Here is a 24381-nt window from a genome sequence, read left to right on the forward strand (position 1 = left end):
AAAAAATAAAAAAAAAAAAAAAAAAAAAAAAAAAAAATCCAGGCTCAGTGGGCTTGACGAAAACTCATAAAATACCACTCCCTATCAACAAAAGAATAGTCTTTAGATCCCAATACTGAATCTAAACAAATTTATACTCTTCTGGGATCAGTGTCTGTCAGCCACACCTAAGCATGATTAAAAACTTGTACCATTCCTGGGATTACTTTAGAGGTTTCTAATTTTGACATTAAGCCTGGAATTTATTATCTATGTATCATTTTTAAAAATGTTCTGTTTTATAAGCATTATAGATTAATAGGAAGATAGTACAAAGGGGCCCACTGTACCCTTCATCCAATTTTCCCTAGTGATTATGTCTCATATAACTTTAGGACAATATCAAAAGCAGAAAATTTACATTATGTGGAACTTTAATTGGTACCTTTTATCACCGGCAACTTTGATATATGAATACAAATATCATTTATGAGTAATAATTCCATATGTGCATGATACATCTATAGAACTTTTCTCTACTTACCAAAGGATTGGTTCCATTTATTAGGCATTGGCTTACATGGGTAGGAAAGGCTAGAGGATTTAAAAAAAAAAAAAAAAACTAAAAAAAGAGCTGATTGATCTAAACCATGTTAAAAAAAAAAAAAAAGGTTACCTTAGTCTGAAACCTTGATAGCAGATGCTGTGTCTAAATTTCTAGAATAATTCCCATGTTGCACCTCCTCCCTTTGTGCAAGCATGGCCCTATATCACCTAACTTATGAGCAATAAGTTACTGATTAAGGACACCACTCACTTTGGGGTCCTAGTTCAGCTCTTGTTGGCCATTTATCAACCTTCTTGTGCTTTCTAGAGAAAATGATAGACTGAAGAACTACAGCATTTGGTTTATAGCTACAGTTGCTTCTAACTAGAAATCCTTAGATGATGCAGCTAGTGAGTAACCCAGATGCGATTTCAGTTCTAGCTGAGCTTCCCTCACCTTTCTGCTTCTCTTCGCAGCCTTCTCTAGAGAGGCAGGCTCTCTCCGAGAACGCAAAGTTGTTTTATGCTTGATCTTAGCCAAAAGGCCAAGAAGCAACCACAAAGTTATTTTAATATCACCCTGAGGCAAAATTTCTCCAGAATTCTGTTCAGATTGCTTACATCAACCAGAGAAATCAACAAACAGAACACCCTAACAGCTCTAAAGCATTCTGACTTCAAGTTTAAATGATTTGGGAAGTATTCATGTAACTGCAACGCCATTTTGTACAAATGGTTGATAGTTGACCGTCCTCCCATTGTAAAGCCAATAACTGAAGCAGCTCTTATGTTTCCAAGTGCTCTGGACTTTGGTAGCTGGTTGCTAACACTTTTTCATTCCTGACCTTTTAGCACTGATTAGCTTTGATTAGGATTAAGTTGGTTAGAAATGATCCCTTCCTCAAGTCTATGTGTTTAAAAAAAAAAAAAAAAAAAAAAAGCCCCAAACAACAAAGTGCTATTCCTGACACACATATTTGAAGGGCAAGACTGAGAAGCTTACGTGTCCTCAGACATGGCTTAAAAGCACAGCTCCTTACTCTAATTTATACAGACCAACAGGTTTCTGTGTGAATCTGTTTCCTAAGAGGGGACTCTCCTCTCAGAAAGTAGTGACTCCTCCTCAGTGATACAGCAGACGCTCGTCTGACCCCGAAGACTTAGAATAAATCTTGCTGTCTGGTTACCCATTAAGAATGTGCCCAAGTGAAACCAACACGGCTGAACTTACTATCAAGATGTTCCAATTAATATTGTCATTGTGAATGAGTCACTGGTATTGACACTTGCCAATGGGGAGCTTAGCAGCAAGTTAGTGGAGGAATGAGGATTTACTCTCAGAGACGTAGAGTTTCCATTCTCTCACGCAGAAGGCCTTTCCTTACTGTGGGCTTAATAGTTCATTAAAAACAAGCCTGAAAGCCGGGACTTGACAGACAGTGACAGCCCTCAGAAAAACCCTTCATCTTCTTAATGAAGGGGAGCTGGACCCATTTATGGTTTTCATCTAAGCACTTGCTTTAGCACTTAGGTCGGCTGACCCTGACAATGGCCTCCCACTTGTCAGCCATGCTCTGTAGTGCCCTCTGCTGCCTCTTTCCAAAGGAAACACAGTGGTAGTTTTCACTGTAGGACCCCTGCCTCCTCATGACCGTGTCTCCTCACAGTCCATGAGACTGTGTCTCACAGCTGCTCTGTGAGAACAGCCAATGCTTCATTTTTGTGAAATCTTGAGTTCTCCACCCTGTTCTCCTAAACAATGAGCTTAACCATCGACCCATCCCCCCGGGGAAATATTACACACCAGAGTGATGAGTTCATTCATTTTCCTACCAATATGTAGTGTGGAGGGACACTAGGGAAGCCAATTAGGGCTGGTGGTTCTTTGGTTCTTATCTGTAAGCATTCATATAAGCCTGAATTTATTGGATCTAGCTAATCACCTAAAGAGTGAATGGAATTTCAACTATGTGTTTGTCCGCTAAATAGAAATATACTGAGAATAGGTTAGAATATAGCTAATGGTTTTTTTGACTCATGCTTCTCTCTATTAGTATCATAGAACCTAGGCTTTGGAAGAATTTACTTTATTCTTCCATTCCCCCTCATCCCATTTCATGGTTTAGATCATTCTTATTAGGCTGAGGTTATTAATCCCCCTTCTACAAAGGGTCATGCCCCGATGTACTTAGGATGGGGCTTCCAACCCAGCTCTGACTCCATTCTTCTCCACATGGCTTGTAAGTAAGAGCTTGTGTTGATCCAACCACACACTTGTATTTTCTTCTCCTTGTGACCAGATCTCACACATTTGTGAGGTAGGCAGTAGGCTTTAAGAAGACCGCCTGTAAGCACAGGCATGACAAGGGGGAAATCTAACTTTTGACAAGTGATGGATTCCTAGTTGTTGGTGCTCCCCACCAACCTCTTAAACTCAAAACATTTTGAAGGAACTTTATAAAGCACCATATAATGTACAACTTCTCTGATGGATGCTCACTGATCTTCTGTTAGGTCACTCCTAGTGACAGGGGGTCTATACCTCAGAAGTTGCCCACCCACCTCATTGATAAAAATACAGGAATAATGCTTTCATGGTAAAGGATCCAATTCCAACGTCTTTAACACACCTCGCTGTGGGAGTTGATCAGCTCAGCCACGGACTTGGAAGTGGGAGATGTTCTTGGGGTGATTTACTTGGGGTGGGTCTGGCTTGATGTCCTCCTGACCCAGCAGCCTCTCTCTACTGCAGCAAAGAGATGTGTGACCAGCAGAATGCCTTCACCATGTGTCCCCTGTGTGACAAGTCCTGTGATTACTGGAACCTCAGCTCAGCCTGTGGTACGGCAAAGGCGAGCCACCTATTTGACAACCCTGCCACTGTCTTCTTCTCCATCTTCATGGCTCTGTGGGGTAAGCGGTTATCATGAACCTTGCTTATTTTGCTGATGCCTTTAAATGGGTACAGTGATCATACTCTGAAGTCCGTATCCTTTGATTTATGTCTTTTAGTCCTTATATCTCAAGAAGTATTTTAGGGGCAATAGCTTTCTCTCTTTTACTTCTGTTTGTGAATAGAACAAACACCATCCTCCTTGGCTTTATATATTTTTTAAAAAATTAGGAGGATGTTAATCTTATATTAATCTCATGTATGCTTTATTCAGAATTTGAACCAGTGCAAATCCCTAGCACATCCATAAGGCATTCCAGCTATCTCTACTAAGATACGTAGTCATAGATAGTCACTATAACACTCAGAGGGGGTGAGGAGACTGTCATGGCCACAAAGTTCACTGGTGGAGGAAGTGGTTCCAAACCTGATCTCCCGACTGCAGGTTCTGTGCAATTTCCAAGACACCATGAACACAGACAGTAGAGATTTTACTTAATGCCAGAGTAGTGTTTTCAGTATTTCCACCAAAGGGATTTGTGAAGGAAAGAACAAATAGTTCCTTCATTTTCCTTCTCCTCCCTTTATCTCCAGAGTATTAGGGTAATAAACTTTTCTGGGCCATAGCCATCTGACCATAAACACACACACACACACACACACACACACACACACCTTTTCACAAACGTGGATAGAATAACCTGGAATAATAACCCCTGTGGTAACTGGACCTTTCCAAGAAGACATACCCATGAGGATCATACAATGAACGAAGTCAACATGTTTCAGCCCATCTTGAGTAGCCACCTGATTTTCACTTTTTACTCCTCATTGGATATGCAGGCCCTTTGTTTCCCCTTTGGATCACTAAACAGCAGGGCTGTGATCCCACTGCAAAGGATGCTTGATTATCACTGACTCCATGGGGCCTGGAGGACGTGCCAGGATGGGACCATGAGTCACGCATTCCTGAAAGTGTGAAGAAGAGAGAGGGAGGAGGGGGAGTTCCATTCTCAGTAGTGCTGAGAGTACTAATACAAGCTTTCTTTGTTCCCAGCAGGGACCTCTCCTTGGGTGGAGATAGAACCAGAGTGGAAAGATTGCCATATTTCTAGGCCACCAGGGAACATTTCCAGGGGACACTCTATTCTCTGTTCTCATGTGGAATCGCCCCTGCCCAGGAACACATGGCCAGTAGTCAGCCCACAGAAGTAGGGGCAGGGAGTAGGAGGAAGTGGTGCTTGTCACCATGGGGCCCTGGAATTGTTCACAGGAGGGGTTCAGTAGAATGAGCTGGAGCTGGAGCTTGTTGCCTGGGAGTTGTAGGCAGCAAACTCTGTGTCTCCTCGTCAAGCAGGGCATCTCATGATTATCCCCAGATCCACTGGAACTGATTTGGAACCCAGAATACATGTTCAGTTTTTGATATATTGCAATCCTAATTCCCATTCATTTGTCTTAAGAGAGTCCCATGACTGAGTAGCTAAAGCTTAATGATGGTGGGCCCATAATCCCTTACAGACTTTCCTGGGATGTGTAATTCCTTGTTGTAGAGAAACTGGCTTTTCAGTTGTACTTGGCCACTCTCAAGCCCCAACAACTACCTCTTCTCTTTCCTCAATAGCTGTAATTAGCAGACGGCTCCCGGCCCCTGGGCTCTGTGATCATTTACTGCCCCCACCCCTGCCCTTCTTGCTCCGCCTCACATGGCAGCACAGGAGAAGCATGGAGGGTAGGATGTGTCAGAGCTTCCTGGCATGACGTGGGGTTCAATTGTGTTTTTTAACAGTCTTGCTGAGTTTTACGTGATTGTGTATTTGGTCACAGCAGCCAAGAGCCGCTGGGCACAATTGCCTGCAAATTACAATGAAAAATAACAGTACTGCCTCTCATTACCATGATTATTATGATCAGCGGTGCTGTGCTGGGTGGGCCTGGGCTGGGGCCTAGCCTGCCAGGAGGAAGCCTGGGGAGAAGTGGTTCTCTGAAGAAACAGTCTGTCAGTGGAGCAGGAGTGGGGGCCCACTGAGGTGCTGGCCAGCAGGGCCTGGGTCTGTGGGGTCTTCAGGCCGAGCTCCTCTGTGGTTTGGCTTCAGACTCCAGGGAACTCTGGAAACCTCATTGAAAAGGGAAGTAAAGGGCAAGGGTTCCTGAACCCTGTTCTGAAGAGAAGTTACGGGCATTAACTTTGGTAGCAGGCAGGTCCTAGTTGCATGTCTCAGTCCTGCTCCTTGCCAGCTGGGGGTCCATGGCAAGACAATGTGGATGTAGCTCCATGTCACAAAAGTTAGCACTCTCAACCAATGTGCCAGGTGCCTGGGGCAAGCTTCTTAACCTTTGGGCATCACCCTGCTCATCTGTGAGATGGGTGAAGGAGTTCCTACCCCACAGTGTTTTGGGGACAAGTGTGCAGAGCACTTGGCATAGTGCCTGGCAGGGGACATACGCCAGGAGCTGTGAGCTGCTCTTCCTTGTTGTGGTAGGCCTCCCTCGTCCTCATGGCCCCTCTGCAGTGACTTCTTTGCCCCTCTCCTCTGTTCCCATGCTCTGACTACTCTTCTTCATAGAGATCACAGTCAGGAAGCACTGCGGACCCTGCTGTATGCCGAGCCCTCCTCGGGCACTGAGAAGAGCCTAGGAAAAGGAGGGATGCCTTCCTCCCCACCTTGTCCCCAGAACATCCCCAGGCCTGTGCCAGTGTTGGGAGGTCAGGATGCACTTAACACTGAAAAGCCGCAAATCCCTGGGAGAAACCCTATGAATCTGTGCACTGTAATGTAGCACCAAGTCAAACAAATGGAGCTTCTAGCAACTACACATTTAGCCGGTCTGTAGGTGTCTTTTCCGCTTGGTTCTCTGCTGTGCCCAAGGCAAACAAGCAGCCAAGAGCTTAGGAAGTTTACAGCCCTGTTACTCCACCACAGACCTGAGTCGCAGACAACAGTGCAGCGTGGCACCTGGTGAAGGGTGTCCAGGCTTTTCCTGTGGGTGGCGTCGAGGTGTGTGCAGGGGTGGCCTCAAGGAGTGTCCCTTCCCTTCCTTTCCAGGGCACCAGACCCTGAGGACAGCAGGAGCGGAGAGGAGAGGGTGCCCGCAGCTGAGTGGGCCAGGAAAGGATGAGGGTAGCCCATGGAGGGCAGCAGAGGGGCGCAGGGCAGTTTGTAGGACTTGAGTATGAGGAGGGCAGCGAGGAGGTGACATTAGCAGCAACCCAGGTATGAGGTTGTATGTTGACAGAGCAAGGGAATGGATTTAAACAGAGGGGTCGGGCCGCATCCACAAGGTCTGCCCATCCAGAGAGAAGAACTTGGAGGGTAAGGAGCCGTTGAAAGTCTAGATGGGGGAGTGTTGGCATTCTCCCTCTCCCTGCCCCTTCTTCACTGCCCAAATGCCATTGTTCTTCAAGACTCAGCTCAGCTGGCTTCTTGGGCAGCCAGCACTCCCTCGGCTGCATGCCCACAGCTCTCCACTGGGCCATTCTTAAGGCCCTGAGCACTTCATGCCTTGCATGGTAGCTATTTACAGTCCCTCCCCATAGACTGTCAACAGTTTGAGAGCAAAATCCATAGCAGAATCATCTAATCTCCCTCAGGGTGTCTAGAAGGCTGTTTTGTATATTACAGACACCTTAGTCAGGCCCAGTTCTTTTTGCAGGTTTGGAAATTTAGTCCAGCTTGCTCAAAGAACAAGAGAGATGTTGTAAGAAAGCCAGAAGCTAGCTCCTGGATGCAGGTGACAAAAGGGAGCCAGGCATCCGGAAACTGGAGCTGGGGGAGCTCTCTGGAATTCTGGCCCTTTCTCCTGTCAGGTGCTGCATGGTTCATCCCAGTTCTGCTTCTCTTTGTGTCACTTAGTTTCAGTTTTCAAAAGAGTGGGTCCATATGGTCCATCAGCAGGCTCCGGAGGAGGTGTCGGTCCTGGGGTAACGAGCCGTGGCTGTCAAGTGGAGGGTGCTGGCTCTGCCCAAAGCACGTTGGCCTGGTCCTTCGAGGGGCTTTGGGTGGAGCAGACTGACCTCGTGGGGATGGGAGACACTCAGCAGCTACTTGCTAAACAAGTAGAGGCCTGGGTGAATGCCGTGTAGGGGAGAGCTCTCCATCAGCCATGTGCAGGTGGGCTCGGAAATCAGGTGGAGCTATGAGGCGACTGTTACAGAACCTCAGGATGGGATAGTTGGGGCCCAGGGAAGGGAAGTGGTGCTGGAGACAGAAAGATGGGAGAAAATGAGTGAGAATGCTGAAGAAGGTGCAAGAGGAAAGAATGTACATGTAGGGAAGATGAGCTTTGTCCAAAAAGACTACAGACCCTCCCCTTCTTGTTGTCTTCATCCTTCCGTCCTTCCTTCATTTCTTGAGATCACTGTTTGCCCTCTTCTCATGACCTAGAAGTAGGGAGAGGTGCATGCCTGCATATGTGCTGGTGTGTCTCCCTTTACCTATATCTGTTGGGCTCTCAAGGATGGGGACTATTTGGAGCAGTTCCAGTTAGAAGTAAGAGGAAGGGAATAAGTGCTTTAAGGAGAGTCCCTAGATTTGAAATCTCTTAAGTTTATCCTCTGCCTCCATTGGTGATCCCAAAGGGTACTCAAAATTCAATCTTTAATAGAATTTTTTCTTTCTCTTTAAGCTACCATGTTTCTGGAAAACTGGAAGAGGTTACAGATGCGACTGGGCTACTTCTGGGACCTGACTGGTATAGAAGAGGAAGAAGTGAGTTCACTTGCATACTTCTCTGGATCCTTGCTTGGTTTCACCCTGCAAATAGATCTTCTTGAGTGAGGTGACCAATTAAATTTGCTGTCACATCAGCCAGTCCCTGGCTCCATGGTCTTAACTGTGGTTGGTATGCACTGAGGCCAAGAGCTCAGATCCCCACTCTTCTCCTGAAACATTGGACCTGATGGGTAGTCAGATGTCCCAGGGACCCTCTCTGGAAAAAGAGATGGCACAAGAGAAAAGCCTTTGTGGTTCCTTTGAGATTTAGCTTAACATTCTTCTACCTCCCATTTCATGGGTGCATGAAGCCAGAGAGTAGGAATTGCTCTCATGTAACCCAGAGCACACACCTGTCAGCATGCCTCTGTAAGCCTCCTGAGGGTCAAGGGAGAGGTATGGGTGCCAAGTGCTGATTGCCTTTGGTGCCTATGGAAGAAGAAAGAAGCTCTGAACTACTATAGTGTAAACCAGTACAGCATGGGTGAAACTAGAGGATGAGCTAAGGGCAAAAGGTAGGTTCGTCTAGAAGGTTCTTCTCTAGTTTTATGAACAGATGATATTAAAGATTGAAAACAAATCAGCCTTTCTTCTGGGCTCTTACGAGGGCCCCAGGCCTGATGTTGGTGAGCTGGCAATGAGTAGTGTGTGTCTGGTTGCTCACAGTTCTTATCTATTCCCACACGCTACCACTGACAGAACAGTAGATGTAAATATTGGATAGGAACTCCTGATATTGTGGACATTGTTGTGAGGGGATGGGAACAGTGTCTAGAAAGATCAGGTGGCACTCACATCTGCCTGAGTACTGACTTGCAAAGGCTTTGCGCAAGCATAATGGTGGCTACGCGGAAAGCATGCCTTTTCTGTATTCTCCCCCAGTAACTGATGCGCCTCGCCTTAGACTAGGATTGCTGGCTGTGTGGCCCTGATGTTTTATGACCAAGCAAGGACCTCTCCAATTTAGTCTTGTTCTCAAGCTTGCTTGGCTCCATATGTCTGTCGCATGATGTCGTTTCTTCTCCTTGACGCTCTCACTGAGCAGATGGGCATTCCATCCCCATGCACTGAGTGCCTGTGCTCACTGTGTTCCAGGCCCATGGATTAAGCATCTGCCTGGACACTAATGGTATCGTGGGTTCCGTGGCGGATCAGAGTACTTCCATGTGGGTTCTGCCTTCAGAGGGGATACAAATTAGGAGGATAAGTGTCAGAGAATAATGAAGGCAATTGTGTTTTTTGGTAATTAGTGGCCAAATGAGTGCTTCCAATAGAAAGAGTTATGGAAGTGGGACTATGGGGGTTTTCTGGTTGATATCCTTGCCCTATGGATGAGAGGGACAGAGAGGGAGAGAGAAGGTGGCGGGGGGGTGCGTCCAGGGAGTTGTGGCGGGTGTGGGGAAGCAGGAGCTCCTGCTCTCCTAATGCAGGGCCTAGCGTGGCTCCCAAGAAGAGAAGAAGACACATCCTGGCATCCAAGCCTGCATGGGGCCAGAGATGAGCTAAGTGTGTCTGCTAAGTAGAACCGAGGAAGCCAGAAATTATCTGGAGAGGAGGTGTAACACTCACATGGAGAAAGCCATCGGTTATGACTCAATGTCCTCAAGAATCTCTGTTGCAGGCCCCTGGCAGGGAGCGTGGGATAATCCATTTTGTTTCTGGAGCCAGTTTTCCTGTTTTCTGATTAACCTAGAGATCAGGGGTAAGTTCACAGGTGGACCATGATTTTAGGAACTCGTGTGCAGGCTGGGAGTGGGCTGGCCAAGACTAGTTTACCTGTGGCACAAGAAGAGTTTCGTCATGGGCCCTGTCGCTTCTGACAGGAGCTTACTGCAGGGCTTCCTGTCACATAGCAGGCAAAATCCTCTACTCACCTTTCTGAACTCAGTACATGTCATTCTCCATGCCCAGACCTTCTGGCCACAGAGACCTTCATCCTCTCCCCAGCTCATTCTAGTCTTTGCACCGGCTGTTCCCTCACCTAGAATGCTCCAGTCTCCACGTGCCCTACCCTTTCTTGACTGTTCCATCCCACCCAAACCATGACCCTGTTCAAATGGGCCTTCCCTGAATCCCTTTCGGAAGCAGCCAGCCACATTTTTTTTTTTTGGTGCAAAATGGTGGTTTATTAAAGCACAGGGACAGGACCCATGGGCAGGAAGAGCTGTTGACCCGGGTTGTGAGGGATGGCAGGTTATGTACTCTGCGGTTGGGGGAAGGTGAGGGAAAGGGAGGTTTCAACGGAGTTTTCATATGCTATAGAGGGCCTACAAGGTGCCAGGAAACCGGAGGCCTTGCCCTTACGACTTGATCAATGTCATCTTTAGGCCAGCCATTAACATCAAGATAGTTGGGAGACTTTTTGGTGGGATGTCATAATCCTTCTATGGATCCTCTTTGTTAGTGAGATTTAGGACATTTGTAAGCCAAGGGAGACTCCTGTCCTGAAGGATTGTGAGCTCTGCAAGTTAACTATTTATCATTTATGGCAGTCAGGGGTGCCTGAGGAATGCCACACACATTACCAAGGGGAGGGGAGCGGGTGGAGAGGAGAGCGGGTGCCAGCCTTTGTTTTGTCCTCAGCCAGCCTCCTGCTCCCTCATCATTCCCCCCTGAACAATTTTGACCCTTAAATCTTTAAGGTGGTTGAAGGTGGAAGGTCTCATCTTCTGTAATTATTTCTTCAATTTTTCTTACCCCAGCTGCTGGTTTCTTACTTGTGCGTGTGTTTGTCTGCTGTCACCTTCCTCCCCTTGAAGATAATCTCATGCTCCACAGTGGCCTCAGAGCCTAGAAAGAAGGGCGGAAGAGCTGGAAGACTCTTCGATGAAGACATTTGTTGAGTGTATATTTGGGTCTACCTCTTTAGGTCAGAGAAGGTCCTGAGCTGTCCAGGGCCTTCCTTCAGCCAGCTCCCGAGGAGACCAGCCAGGTAGAGGTAGCTTTGGGAAGTATTTCCCAGAGTCGTGGTGGGACAGGTTATATATTTGTGACAACTTTGCATCAGACCACCTGTCCAGAGAGGCCACGTGTTCAGAACATCAGGAATAAGGAGGACCCACCTGTGGCTGGGGGCGCTGGCACAGCCCACACATGGGCTGGATTCTGCTCTGGCCAGGAGCTCAGTTGTCCAGCTCCCGGCCTTTGGGGAACTCTGTAACCCCACCCGACCTTCTTGGCCACAGACAGAGAGATCCTTGTCTGACCTGCTTTAGCTGGAATGCAGAACAGCCAAAGACTCTGCTCTGAGAGTCTTGGACTCCTGTTGATGTGGCGAGAATGCTCAGCTTGTTCTAAACAGATGAAGGGTTCTGAATGGGGGCCCAGCGTGGGGTGAGGCGGGTGAGAGGGATGCGAGGACGTGCCTCTGTGTGATTCACGGCTCATCTTTGGAAAGTCAGAGGCAGGTCAAGAGCAGCCTCCTAGTCAGAAGGGGAAGTTCCTTAACTCCTTTGCCAGGTATGAAAGGTACGAACAAGGCTAGCTTGAGGCGGTTTAGGATCCACATTATGGTACTCACCAGAAAGGTCCTGCTCTAGTTTTTTAATGAAAATCTTGCATGGAAATAACATAAATGAAAAGCGACCAGATTTCAGGGGCCATGGAGGACAACTTCAAATCAAATTTCTCAAAACATTCCCATAGGGTGTTCATTGTTGTTGGCAAAAGGATTTTTGCAGGAAATGTGTTTTTTTTCTCTTTTAATTTTTTATTTTTTATAAACATATATTTTTATCCCCAGGGGTACAGGTCTGTGAATCACCAGGTTTACACACTTCACAGCACCCGGAAATGTGGGTTTTAAAAACATTAAGCAAGTGGCTTCACAGTAGAACTTTTTGGAGCTAATATGCTCATTGTGACTCTCAGGTGATACATTGTGTGGGCTTTTCCAATCTCTTAACCCCTGGAATCCCTTTTTAGCTACAACTCTTAGCACACACATTAGGAAATGATGTGTTGGAGAATGGATGAAGGTGAGAGGCAAAATCAGTGAGCCTCACAAGCCTTTAGCGATTTCTGGGTGCTCCACGTGGTACTAATTACTATGAGAAATAGAAAATAAGACATACTAGGTTGCAGATCCTTGTATTAGTATAAAGAGACTCTCAGATGCAAAACAGCTAGGAAATCCTGGAAGAAAAATACGTAATTGAAAACTGCATGTGGTATAAGTTATACAATTCTAGGCTATTCGAGAGGGAGGAGACTCCACCAGGTTGGCTGTGGTAGAGAAGTCATGGAAGGGATGGGGCTGATGTGTCTTTGGAGGTCGGTAATGGTGGGCTGCCTTAAAACCCTGGAATAACATCACCTCCTGTTGTACCGATTATGTTTCTAAGCCACCTGCATGGTTTCTCCTCTCCAATGTCATGGCATGTCCCAGGAAAGCCAAAGACTGGTCAGGAACCTAACTTGTTGGCTTTTGGAATCTCTGATGCGTGAGCTTTGGTGAGGAAATGGTGTGTCCTCTGAGTCAGCTGTGAGCCAGCGCCTGAATCTGTGCACAGGAGTCATTGATAAATGATGCGGGAACATGCAGTCCTCACACCTGTAGATGTTCGTCCTCGGACGCTGCAGGGAAGACCTGCCAGTGAGGCCAGGTGTACACTGTTAAATTCCCTTTGAAGTAAGTCATGCGCCTTCCTGCTTCAGCACCTGCGTTGATTAGACTGCAGCCCTCTGGATTAGTCAGGTGCTCTTTCCCGTGCCTGGTGACTCACTGTTTAGGTTGTGTTGCTGAATGGCTCAGTGATATCTCTTGAGCATTGGTGTACTTGCCAATGAGTTACTCACCTAGGCTGCACAGGAAACAGGTTCAAGCAAGCAAGTTTTAAGATTCCCCGTGGCCATCTTTAACTTTGATGTTTATTGGTCGCCATTTTAGCTTGCAGAATAATGGAGCAGGAAGAAGTTTGGTCGTTGCCCTAACTCCCAGCTGCAGGGCACATCTGTTTCTCTAGCTGGGATTTGGCTCACTGAAACTTACAGTTTGAGGTATGAGAATAGTTAGTAGCATGACCAGATGCTTCTGTTTGTATCAGTTGCCCAGTTAACATTTCCTCTCTCCTTTCTCAACACCGGCGCCATCCCCAGGAACGTGCCCAGGTTTGGTTTTCAGTGTGGTAGCAACTGTTATGTGTTCCCTTTCTCTCCCGTACTTTGTATTCCTGGTCTAGACTCCTTGTGGTCGTGTGTGGTGTAACGGTTCATGTCTGATAGCATTTGATCCTAAGTCCTGACTTTAGTGCGCTTGTGGCATCTGGTTTATAACCCACAGGCCAGAGCCACTCTTCTGCCTGTTTACTAACTCCGCATTGACTCTTGGGTTTTAGGAACACTCCCGACCTGAGTATGAAACCAAAGTTCGAGAGAAAATGTTGAAGGCGAGTGGCAAGTCGGTTGTCCAGAAATTGGGTACCAATACGACTGAGAATGAAGATGAGGTAAGATGCTGGCACTCGCTGCTCACTGTCTTCTTTATTTCTTAAGATCCTGTCGTCATCTCATTTGGAGTGCCTTCGTGGACAGAGACTGGGCTGGGAGAAGGGGTTGACTGGAATGGGATGGAAGGGAATGATTCATGACACTTCTCTTCGACCTATACGCAGAGCTCATGGGGAGCAGGGTTTTGCTGTGACTTGATTTATCTCTCTTTCCTGGGTGGCAGTGTCTGGGCAAAATGGGAGAGCAGGTTGGAGAAGAAAGAAACAGTTTCCGGCCCAGTTACTCTGAACTCCATCACTTAATTATCTAATAATGACAACTACCACCATATCAACAAGCACAATGGCAGCTAACCCCAGGCGAGGGCTTGCTCCAGGTCAGGTGCCATTCTCAGTGCATCATATCATTTTATTCTCAAAATAAATTTAGGAGGCTGCCATTCTTGTTGGGTTAATGAGAACTAGTGAAAAAAGTTATATTCATAACTTAAGTCAGTTGCCAAAGGTCACCCAGCCCGCATAAATGGTGTGTGGACCTGGGATTCTAATCTTGGTCTGTCTATGACAGTTGGTGCATCTAATCACCAGTACTGTCCTCTGGGGCAATGAAGAGGTCCGAGCAGGAACTGGCTCTTTGGGCTGGCAGAGGCTAATTCATGCCTGTGCTTGCTTGAGCTGCTCATAGAATGTTCCTTATATTTCATTTTATCTGGGTGGGCCTTCATAAGTAGGAATGGGATGGTGAACATGTCTCCTGAGTCCTATTTCTGAGTTTTAGGGTGGCATTCAGACATTAAAACAGAGCTTCAGAATCTGTGCTGTGATCTGCAAATACTCTTGGTGTGCATGAACTGGGGGGTTCGTGTGGGGGGCTCCTCTTTGGCAGTGCCTATCTCCTCTGAGCGCCACCCTGCTTTGAAACCTGTGTGTGTGTGTGTGTGTGTGTGTTTATGTCTTTCCTAATCTGGCTCCTGAAAAAAATCAACAAGATTGGAAATCTGTTGTTTTTGCATGTGTCTTTTCTCCATCTTGGATTTGAATTCAAATTTCATTTAATTTTACATTCTTAAAGTTGGAACCATTCATGTTAACATGCAAATTTATTCAAGCACCAAAACAGAAGAATGTGGTGTTTTTGAGCCCAGAACACTGGCTTTTTTTCTTCTTTCTCTCTCTCTCTCTCTTTTTAAAGAAAATAGGACTTAAACAGAAGAGAGAGAGGGTGGCCCTCTGAGTTTTTTTTTTTTTTCTTAGACAAAAAGTAACTGCAAGACCAATTATTTGGGGGAAATAATGAATTTGTTCTTAGGAAAGCCTAATCATCACCACCACCCTCATCAGAAAGCAAGCATTCTTCTACTGTCAGCTTCGGCAACCCCAGGAAACCTTCTTTCTCCACCCTAGAGCAATATACAAGGGATAATTTTATGGAAATCACATGTAACTTTTATTGACCACTGACTCATTTAATTTTAATTCCATAGACGGGAATGCCAAGGAGCTGGAATTGCGTACATTGAGGCTGTGGTTCTAATATAAACTTTGCTTGGATATATATGCATGATAGGTCACATAACTTTCAGGAACCATGAATAATTGAAAAACATCTGAATGCATTATGAATGATACATATGTTTATGTTTTAGCATTCAACATCTATTTCCATTACACTGTCGAGAATGCAAAGCTCAAAGCATCTAATGTCTTACGGGTACTGGGGAGAAAATGACCTTCCCAGATGAGCAGCGCAAGATGAAATTGGCCTGGAATTTGATTGTCAACATTCTTCTTGTGTTCCCTCCATTCTGTTAATATTGTAAATATTCTGTTCTTGCTGTAAATCTAGCCAAAGGTGGGAAATGATCGGGGCGGCGGGGGGGGGAGCACATGTTGCTTCTGTTGGGTGGGATGCAGCTCTTGCAAGTGGAAAGAGTCAAGGTCAATGCTCACAGCATAACATGCCTCTGGGGGCACCCTCATGTGTGGGATATTTAGGAAAGACACCTTCTGCTGGGGAATAAAGAGGGACTAAGACCCAAAGTCTAGCTGGTGGTTTTGGATATGGGTCTTTCATCCCAGAGGATCATCTTGACTCTGCCTTCATGGTGACCTTCAGGCTGCATATTCCCACCTCTCCTTACTTTCCTTCCTTTTGGATGATCAGGTACCATTTATTGAGACCCAGAGCAGTATGGGAATTTGCTGAAGGTCACAAAACTTGTGGGGAAGCTGGTAGTCAAACTCAGTTTCACCTATCTCCAAGGCCTGCTGCTCTCTCTCTCTTTTTTTTTTTTTAAATTTGAGGATACCGAGCCCATTTTTTAAAACACCTTTATTAAGATTTAGTTCTCAGACCATAAAATTCAGCCACTTAAAATCTACAATTCATTAGTTTTTATTATATTCACGGATTTATGCAGCCATTTCCACCATCTAAGTTTTAAAATATTTTTATCACCCCAAAAAGAAACCCTGTACCTAGTAGTTACCAAACTCTGGGAAGCAATTATCTACTTTTTGTTCTATGGATTTGCCTATTTTGGACTTTCATGTCAGTGGAATCATACAAAATATTGTATTTAGCTTCCTTCATGTGGCAGAATGTTCTCATGATTCACCCATGTTTTAGTTACTTCAGTGCCTAATTCTTTTTTGATTGCCAGATAATATTCTGTATTGTGGATATACCTGATTTATGACCTGATGGACATCCGGATGGCTTCCATTTTTGGGCTATTATGAATAATGGTGCTATGAATATTTGTGTGCAGGTTTTTGTGTGGATAAGTGTTTTCATTTCTCTTGGATATATGCCTAAGAGTGGAATTACTGGTTCTCTCATGGTGGCTGCATATTTAATACTTTGAAGAGCTGCCGTACTATTTCCCAAATTAACGATACTATTTCACATTATTATATTTTAAAGATTTATTTATTTATTTTAAGGAGAGAGAGTGAGTGTGTGTGTGAGTACATGCATGCATGCATGGGGATAAGGGGAGGGTCAGAGGGAGAGGGGGAGAGAGAATTTGAAGCAGTCTCCCCACTGAGCATGGATCCTAATGTGAAGCTTGATCTCATGATCCTGAGATCATGACCTGACCTGAAACCAAGAGTGGGACACTTAACCAACTGAGCCACCCATGTGCCGCCCATTTTATGTTCTAACCAAACAACGTACGAGGACACCAATTTCTCTACATCCTGGGAACACTTGATATTATCTTTTTTATTTTATCCATCTTAGTTGTGTGAAATGGTATTCCATTGTGGTTCTCTTTAGCATATCCCTAATGACTAATAATGTTGAACATTTTTTTCATGTTCTTATTGGCTATTTGTATGCCTTCTGTGGAAAAATGCCTATTCAGATTCTTTGCTCATTTTTAAATTATTTTTTATGATTGTGTTCGAAGAGTTATTTACATAATATGAATACCTATCCCTTATGTGATATGATTTACAAATATTTTCTCCCTTTCTATGGATTTTTTTTCACTTTATTGGTATAATTCAAAGCTCAAGAGTTTTCTGATGTAACTCAACTCGTATGGATTTCCTTTTATCACTTGTATTTTTGTGTAATATCTAAGAAACCATTGCCTAGTTCAGTGTCATAAGATAGACTCCTAGGTTTTCTTCTAAGAGATTTATAATGTTAACTCTGCCATTTTAGGTGCATGATCCATTTTGAGTTAATTTTTCTGTATGATGTAATTAAGGGGTCCAAATTCTTTATTTTTTTTTGTAAGTGGATATTCAGTTGTCCTAGGACCATTTGTTGAAAGACTCTCTTCCCCATTAAATTATATTGACACCCTCATCAACAATCTATTTACCATAATATTTATGGTGTGTTGCTTCCACACACTGTTCAGTTCTGTTAATCTGTATATCTGTCTTTATACCAGTGCCACATTGTTTTAATTATTACACCTGTGTAATGAGTTTTGAAATTGGGAATGTGACTTTTGACTTTCTTTTTCAAAATTGTTTTGACGATTGGGGTGCCTTGCATTTCTGTATGAATTTCATGACCAGCTTGTCAATTTTTGCAAAAAACCCAAACTAGAATTTTTGATAGGGATTGAGTTGAATCTGTAGATTAATTTAGGAACCATTGCCATCTTAACACTATAAGATCTTATAATCTATGAACATGGTATATCTTTTTGTTTAGATCTTCTTTAGTTTCTTTCAAGAGTGTTTTATATTTTCAGTGTACAGGTCTTATACATAGTTTGTTGAATTTATTTGTAATTATTTTATTCCTTTTAGTGCTATTGCAAATGTAATTATTTACTTAATTTCAATTTTGCATTGTTCATTATGAACATATAGAAATACAGTTGATTTAAAAAAAAAAGATTTATTTATTTAATTTAGAGCGAGAGAGAGCATGTGAGTGAGCACAGGGACGGGTAGAGGGTATGGGGAGAGAAGCTCCAACAGACTCTTCTCTGAGTTTAGAGCCTGACACAGGGCTTGATCTCACGACCCTGAGATCATAACCCAAGCTCAAACAAAGAGTTAGATGCTCAACCAACTGTGCCACCTAAGGGCCCATTCATTTTTTGGTATATTGATTTTGTATCCCACAGCTTTGCTGAACTCATTTTTTAATTCTAATTGTTTTTAGTGAATTTCTTAGGATTTTCTATTTATAAAATCATGTCATCTATGAATAGAGATAGTTTTACTTCTTCCTTTCCCAATCTGGATGCATTTTATTTCTTTTTCTCCTCTCTGTCTCTCTCTCTTTTTTCCCCCAGCTAATTGCCCTGACAAGAATCTCTTGTAAAATGTTGAATAGAAGTGATGAGAGCAGACTTCCTTGTCTCGTTCTTGATCTTAGGAGAAAAAAATTAGACTTTCACTGTCGAGTATGATGTTAGCTGTGGCCCATTGCTTTTTTTTTTCTCTATAAGGCTTCCCAGAGAACAATTTACATTGCATCAAGATGATACTGATCCGAAATGAAAATTCTCTACTGTAATGAGGTGGTAACTACACGTCCACATTGGGGAGGGACAGTGCAGAGTGTCCCAAGGTTGGTAGGGTCATGGTAACTCTAATTAAGTAGCTGAACTTGCCTCTGAGCCTCTTCTGCTTCAGCTGTCACATGGGGAGAGTGAATTTTAGCCTTTGCAGTTCTGAGAGTTGGTGACTTTCTTTGTTTTTGCAAGAGATGATGTTGGTCATTAGCCCAGAACTTTGGGGCATAGACTATCTCTTATTTGTCTTAGATGTTGTTAATTTGGATATTCTTACATCTATTTTTTTTTATATCTGCTTTTTTAAAAAAGTTTTGAGTTCTAGTTAGTTAGCATACAGTGTAATATTAGTTTCAGGTGTACAGTATACTGATTCAACACTTCCAAGCAATACCTGGTGCTTGTCGCGACAAAGTACACTCCTTCATCCCCATCATCTACTTAACCTGTTCCCCTCCCCCACCTACCCTCTGTAACCATCAGTTTGTTCTCTATAGTTTAGAGTCTCTTTCTTGGTTTGCCTCTCCCTCTCTCACTCTTTTTATTTTTTACCACTTTGCTCATTTGTTTTGTTTCTAAAATTCCACGTAGGAGTGAAATCATACAGAATTTGTCTTTCTCTGACTGACTGAGTTTGCTTAGCATAATACTCTGGCTCCATCCATGTTATTGCAAATAGCAAGATTTTAATCTTTCTGATGGCTGAGTAATATTCCTGTGTGTGTGTGTGTGTGTGTGTGTGTGTGTGTACCACATCTTCTTTATCCATTCATCAGTTGATGGACACTTGGTTTGTTTCCATAATTTAACTTTTGTAGATAATGCTGCTATATACATCAGGGTGCACATGTACCTTTGAATTAGTATTTTTGTATTCCTGGTAGTGCTATTGCTGGATCATGGGATAGTACTATTTTTAACTTATTGAAGAACCTCCATACTGTTTTTCAGAGTGGCTGTACCAATTTGGATTTCCACTCACAGTGTAAGAGATTCCTTTTTCTCCCATCCTCGCCAACACTTGTTTCTTCCCTTTTTTATTTTAGCTGTTCTGACAGTTATGAAATGATATCTCATTGTAATTTTGATTTGTATTTCTCTGTAGGCTGCCTTTTAGTTTTGTTGATTGTTTCCTTCACTGTGAAGAAGGTTTTTTTTTTTTTAATGAAGTTCCAGTAGTTTATTGTTGTTTTGTTTCACTTATCTCAGAAGACATACCTAGAAAGAAGTTCCTATAGCTGATGTCAAAGAGGTTACTGCCTGTGTTTTCCTCTAGGATTTTTATGGTTTCAGGTCTTGCATCCATTTTGCACCTATTTCTGTGTATGGTGTAAGAAAGTGGTCCAGTTTCATTCTTCTGCGTGTTGCTGTCCAATTTTGGCAACACCATTTGTTGAAGAGTTTGTCTTTTGTTCCATTTGATGTTCTTTCCTGGTTTGTCAAAAATTAATTGATCGTATAGCTGTGGGTTCATTTCTGGATTTTCTGTTCTGTTCTAGTGGTGGCTGTGTCTGTTTCTGTGCTGGTACCATATCCTGTCTTGATTGCTACCACTTTGTAATATAACTTGAAGTCTGGAATTGTGATGCCTCCAGCTTTGTTTTTCTTTTTCAAGATTGTTTTGGCTATTTGGGGTCTAATGTGGTTCCATACAAATTTTAGGATTGTTCTATTTTAAACAATATTTGTTCTTCCAATCCATGAGCATGGAATGTTTTTCCATTTTTTGGTGTCCTCTTCAGTTTCTTTCACTGGTTCTATAGCTTTCAGAGTACAGGTCTTTTATTTATTCATAGGCATCTTATAGTTTTTGGTGCAGTTGTAAATGGTGTTGATACCTTAATATCTCTTTCTGTTGTTTCATTATTGGTGTACAGAAACACAACAGATTTCTGTACATTGATTTTGTATCCTGTGACTCTACCGAATTTGTTCACCAGGTCTAGCAGTTTTTTGGTGGATTCTTTCGGGTTTTCTGTTTAGGGTAACATGTCATCCACAAAGAGTGAAAGTTTCACTTCTTCCTGCTCATAGGACTTTCAGCACTATATAACGATAGTGAGAGTGGACATCCCTGTCTTTTTCTTGACCGTAGAGGAAAAGCTCTCAGTTTTCCTTATTAAAGATGATAATAGCTGTGGGTTTTTCATATATGGCCTTTGTTATGGTAAGGTATGTTCCCTATAAACCTACTTTCTTGTGGGTTTTTATCATGAATAGATATTGCACTTTGTCAAATGCTTTTTCTGCATCTATTGAAATGATCATATGGTTCTTACCTATTCTTTTATTAATGTGGTGTGTCATATTGATTGATTCATGAACGTTGAACCACCCTTGCAACCCAGAAATAATTCCTACTTGATTGTGATGAATGATTTTTTTTCATGTACTGCTGGATTCATTTGCTAATATTTTATTGAGAATTTTTGAACCCCTGGTCATCAGGGATAGTGACCTGTAGTGTTTTTTTTTGTTTTGTTTTGTTTTGTTTTTTAAAGTGGAGTCTTTGTCTGGTTTTGATATCAGGGTAATGCTGGCCTCATAGAATAAACTAGAAAATTTCCTTCCTTTTCTTTTTCTTTTTCTTTCTTTCTTTCTTTCTTTTTTTTTTTGGAATACTTTGAAAAGAATGGGTATTAACTCTTCTTCAAATGTTTGGTAGAATTCACCTGCAAAGCCATCTGACCCTGGACATTTGTTTGTTTGGAGTTTTCTCATTATGGATTTCATTTCTTTGCTGGTTATCAGTCTGTTCAAGTTTTCTATTTCTTCCTGTTTCAGCTTTGGTAGTTATGTGTTTTTTAGAAATTTGCCTGTTTCTCCCTGGTTGTCTAATTTTTGGGGATATAGTTTTCATAATATTTTCTTATGATTGTTTGTATTTCTGTGGTGTTGGTTGTGATTTCTCCTCTCTCATTTGTGGTTTTATTTATTTGGGTCTTTTCTCTTTTCTTTTTTTGATAAATCTAGCTACAGTTTTATTAATTTTATTAATTTTTTTTTCAAAGATCTAGCTCCTGGTTTCATTGATCTGTTTTGCTGGTTTTTGTTTATTTTTTTGTTTCTGTATCATTTCTTTCTGCTTTAATCTTTTTATTTCCTTCCTCTTGGCATCAGGCTTCATTTGTTCTTTTTCTAGCTCCTTTAGGTGTAAGGTTAGGTTGTTTGAGATTTTTCTTATTCTTTTTTTTTTTTTTAAGACTTTATTTATTTGAGAGAGAGTGAGAGAGAGCATGAGCGAGGAGAAGGTCAGAGAGCGAAGCAGACTCCCCATGGAGCTGGGAGCCTGATGTGGGACTCGATCCCAGGACTCTGAGATCGTGAACTGAGCCAAAGGCAGTCGTCCAACCGACTGAGCCACCCAGGCGTCCCAAGATTTTTCTTATTTCTTGAGGTAGGCCTGTATTGCTCTATACTTCCCTCTTAGGATCACTTTTGTTACATTCCAGAGATTTTGAACTGTTGCATTTTGTGGTTCTTTTTTTTTTAATTTCTTTTTGATTTCCTGGTTGACCCATTCATTGTTTTCTTAGCATGTTGTTTAGCCTCCATGTATTTGTGTTTTATCCAAATTTTTTAATGTGGTATTGATTTCTAGTTTCATAGTGTTATGGTCAGAAAAGGTGCATGGTATGATTTCAGTCTTTTTGTATTTGTTGAGATCTGTCTTGTGACCTAAAATGGATCTATTCTGAAAGTGTTACATGTGCTCTTGTAAAAAATGTGTGTTCTGCTGTTTTAGGATGAAATGTTCTGTAATATTTCTGTGAAATCCATTTGGTCCAGTGTACAAAGCCATTGTTTCCTTGTTGATTTTCTGCTTAGATGATCTGTTTACTGATGTAAAGGGGTTTTAAAGTCCCCTACTATTACTATATTATTATTGATTAGTTGCTTTATGTTTGTTATTTACTTTTTTTTTAGGATCTTATTTATTTATTTGACAGGCAGAGATCACAAGCAGGCAGAGAGGCAGGCAGAGAGAGAGGAGGAAGGAAGCTCCCCACCAAGCAGAGAGCCCAATGCAGGGCTTGATCCCAGGACCCTAGGATCATGACCTAAGCCGAAGGCAGAGGCTTTAACCCACTGAGTCACCCAAGCGCCCCCATTAGTAACTTTTTAATATTTGGATGCTCTCCTGTTGGGCACAAAATATTTACAATTGTTAGATCTTCTTGTTGGATTGTTCTGTTAATGATTATGTAGTGTCCTTTTTGTCTCTTGTTATAGTCTTTGTTTTGAAGTCTAGTTTGTGCTACTCTAGTTTTCTTTTGACATTCATTTGCATGGTAAATGTTTCTCCATCCCCTCACTTTCAATCTGCAGGCATCTTTAGGTATCAAATGAGTCTCTTTTAAGCTTCTTACATCTATATTTATGATTTTCAAGGGTATGGGCATAGCAAGGATTGCAGTAATGATAACATTATGGGTAATATTTGTGGGGTGCTAATTGTGTGTAAGGCTTTACATGTTTTGTTTCATTTAAGTCTCAAAACCGTTATGGTCTCCAGTTAATGCATGAGAAGCCTGAGGATTAAAGAAGGAAACAATTGCTCAGTGCTAATATGTGGGAGAGCCTGAGAGTGAGCCAGGTGGTCTCACTCAAAGCAATGTTCTTGAGCATTGTGCTCATTCTGTCTTTCGAATGTTTTCCCTCAACATAGCCTCAAACACTACTAAAAGGTCATGCTTGCTTATTCTTTATTGTACTAAGGACAAGATATGGGTATTCATTGGAAGGATGGGTATAAGACCAACTTGCTGCTCTGTTTCTTTCTTTCTTTTTTTTTTTTTAATTTTATTTATTTATTTGACAGGCTGAGATCACAAGTAGGCAGAGAGGCAGGCAGAGTGAGAGGAGGAAGCAGGCTCCCTGCTGAGCAGAGAGCCCGATGCAGGGCTCAATCCCAGGACCCTGAGATCATGACCTGAGCCAAAGGCAGCGGTTTAACCCACTGAGCCACCCAGGCACCTCCTGTTGTTTCTTTTTGTGTTAATGCTCACGGGGCGATGGTCTGTGTCCACTGAGGACAACAATGAGTAGAATTAGCTCAGTTTACAGTAGGAGGTTCAACAGACAGTAGGGAAAATTCAGGAACATAAACACATATATATATGTTGTGTTTCCAAGGAAGAATATAGAGTCTGAGACTTTTTAATAAAAGAATAGGCTCTCTCACTTTCACTCTCTGTCTCTCTTTTTTTCCCCCCTGGATCAGTTTAAGTCTTTTCTGGACTAGTCTGTCCTGGACAGATTTGGAGGTTTTCTCAGGTTTCCCTCTGAGACAGGATTTTTCTGTTTTTACAGGATGATAAATCTCTAAGCTATCTAACCCTGCTATGAATGGCAAGGTTGGTGAGCAATCCTAGTCTCTCCTCTCATCCCTCTGACCTTTCACTCAGCCCCTTCTAATTCCAGCTCATGCCTCCCCCCGCCCCAATAAACTTTGTATTAGCCAGGGTACACTCAGAAAGCAGAGCATTTTCCAGTCAAGGGAAAACAATACGAGGACCTAATTACAGAGGTTTTTGAACTGGGCAAGGAGGGGGAAACATCCAGGAACAGTGAGGCAGCCACAGGGACTTGCTGCCATTCTTAGGACTAGAAAGGCAGGGAGGGAAGTGGGCTTACCAGAAACTAGGCACCGGGACCACACAGTGGGAGCCAGAACCCTGCAGGAGGTGAAGCCCCTTCTAGAGATGCCTTCTGAAGCAGGTGGGGAGAGTGGAGGAGAAAGGACCTGAATCCCCTGCTCCCGCCCTCCTCTCTCCCACCAGAGCCCCACCACAGGCCAAGCCCAACTC

At 43.1% G+C, this 24381-nt stretch overlaps 1 protein-coding gene across 1 annotated transcript in view; it reads left to right on the forward strand.

Moving 5' to 3' along the window:
* ANO2 (anoctamin 2) overlaps positions 1 to 24381 on the forward strand; it is a 341480-nt gene that overhangs the window by 180512 nt on the left and 136587 nt on the right. Inside the window, exons 12-14 of the mRNA XM_059404945.1 lie at positions 3278 to 3438; positions 8045 to 8127; positions 13467 to 13577. Coding sequence (XP_059260928.1) covers positions 3278 to 3438; positions 8045 to 8127; positions 13467 to 13577 — 355 coding nt within the window. The remainder of the gene's footprint in view (positions 1 to 3277; positions 3439 to 8044; positions 8128 to 13466; positions 13578 to 24381) is intronic.

This window comes from Mustela nigripes, chromosome 6 (assembly GCF_022355385.1).
Source record: "Mustela nigripes isolate SB6536 chromosome 6, MUSNIG.SB6536, whole genome shotgun sequence".
In the NCBI taxonomy this organism is placed as follows: domain Eukaryota; kingdom Metazoa; phylum Chordata; class Mammalia; order Carnivora; family Mustelidae; genus Mustela; species Mustela nigripes.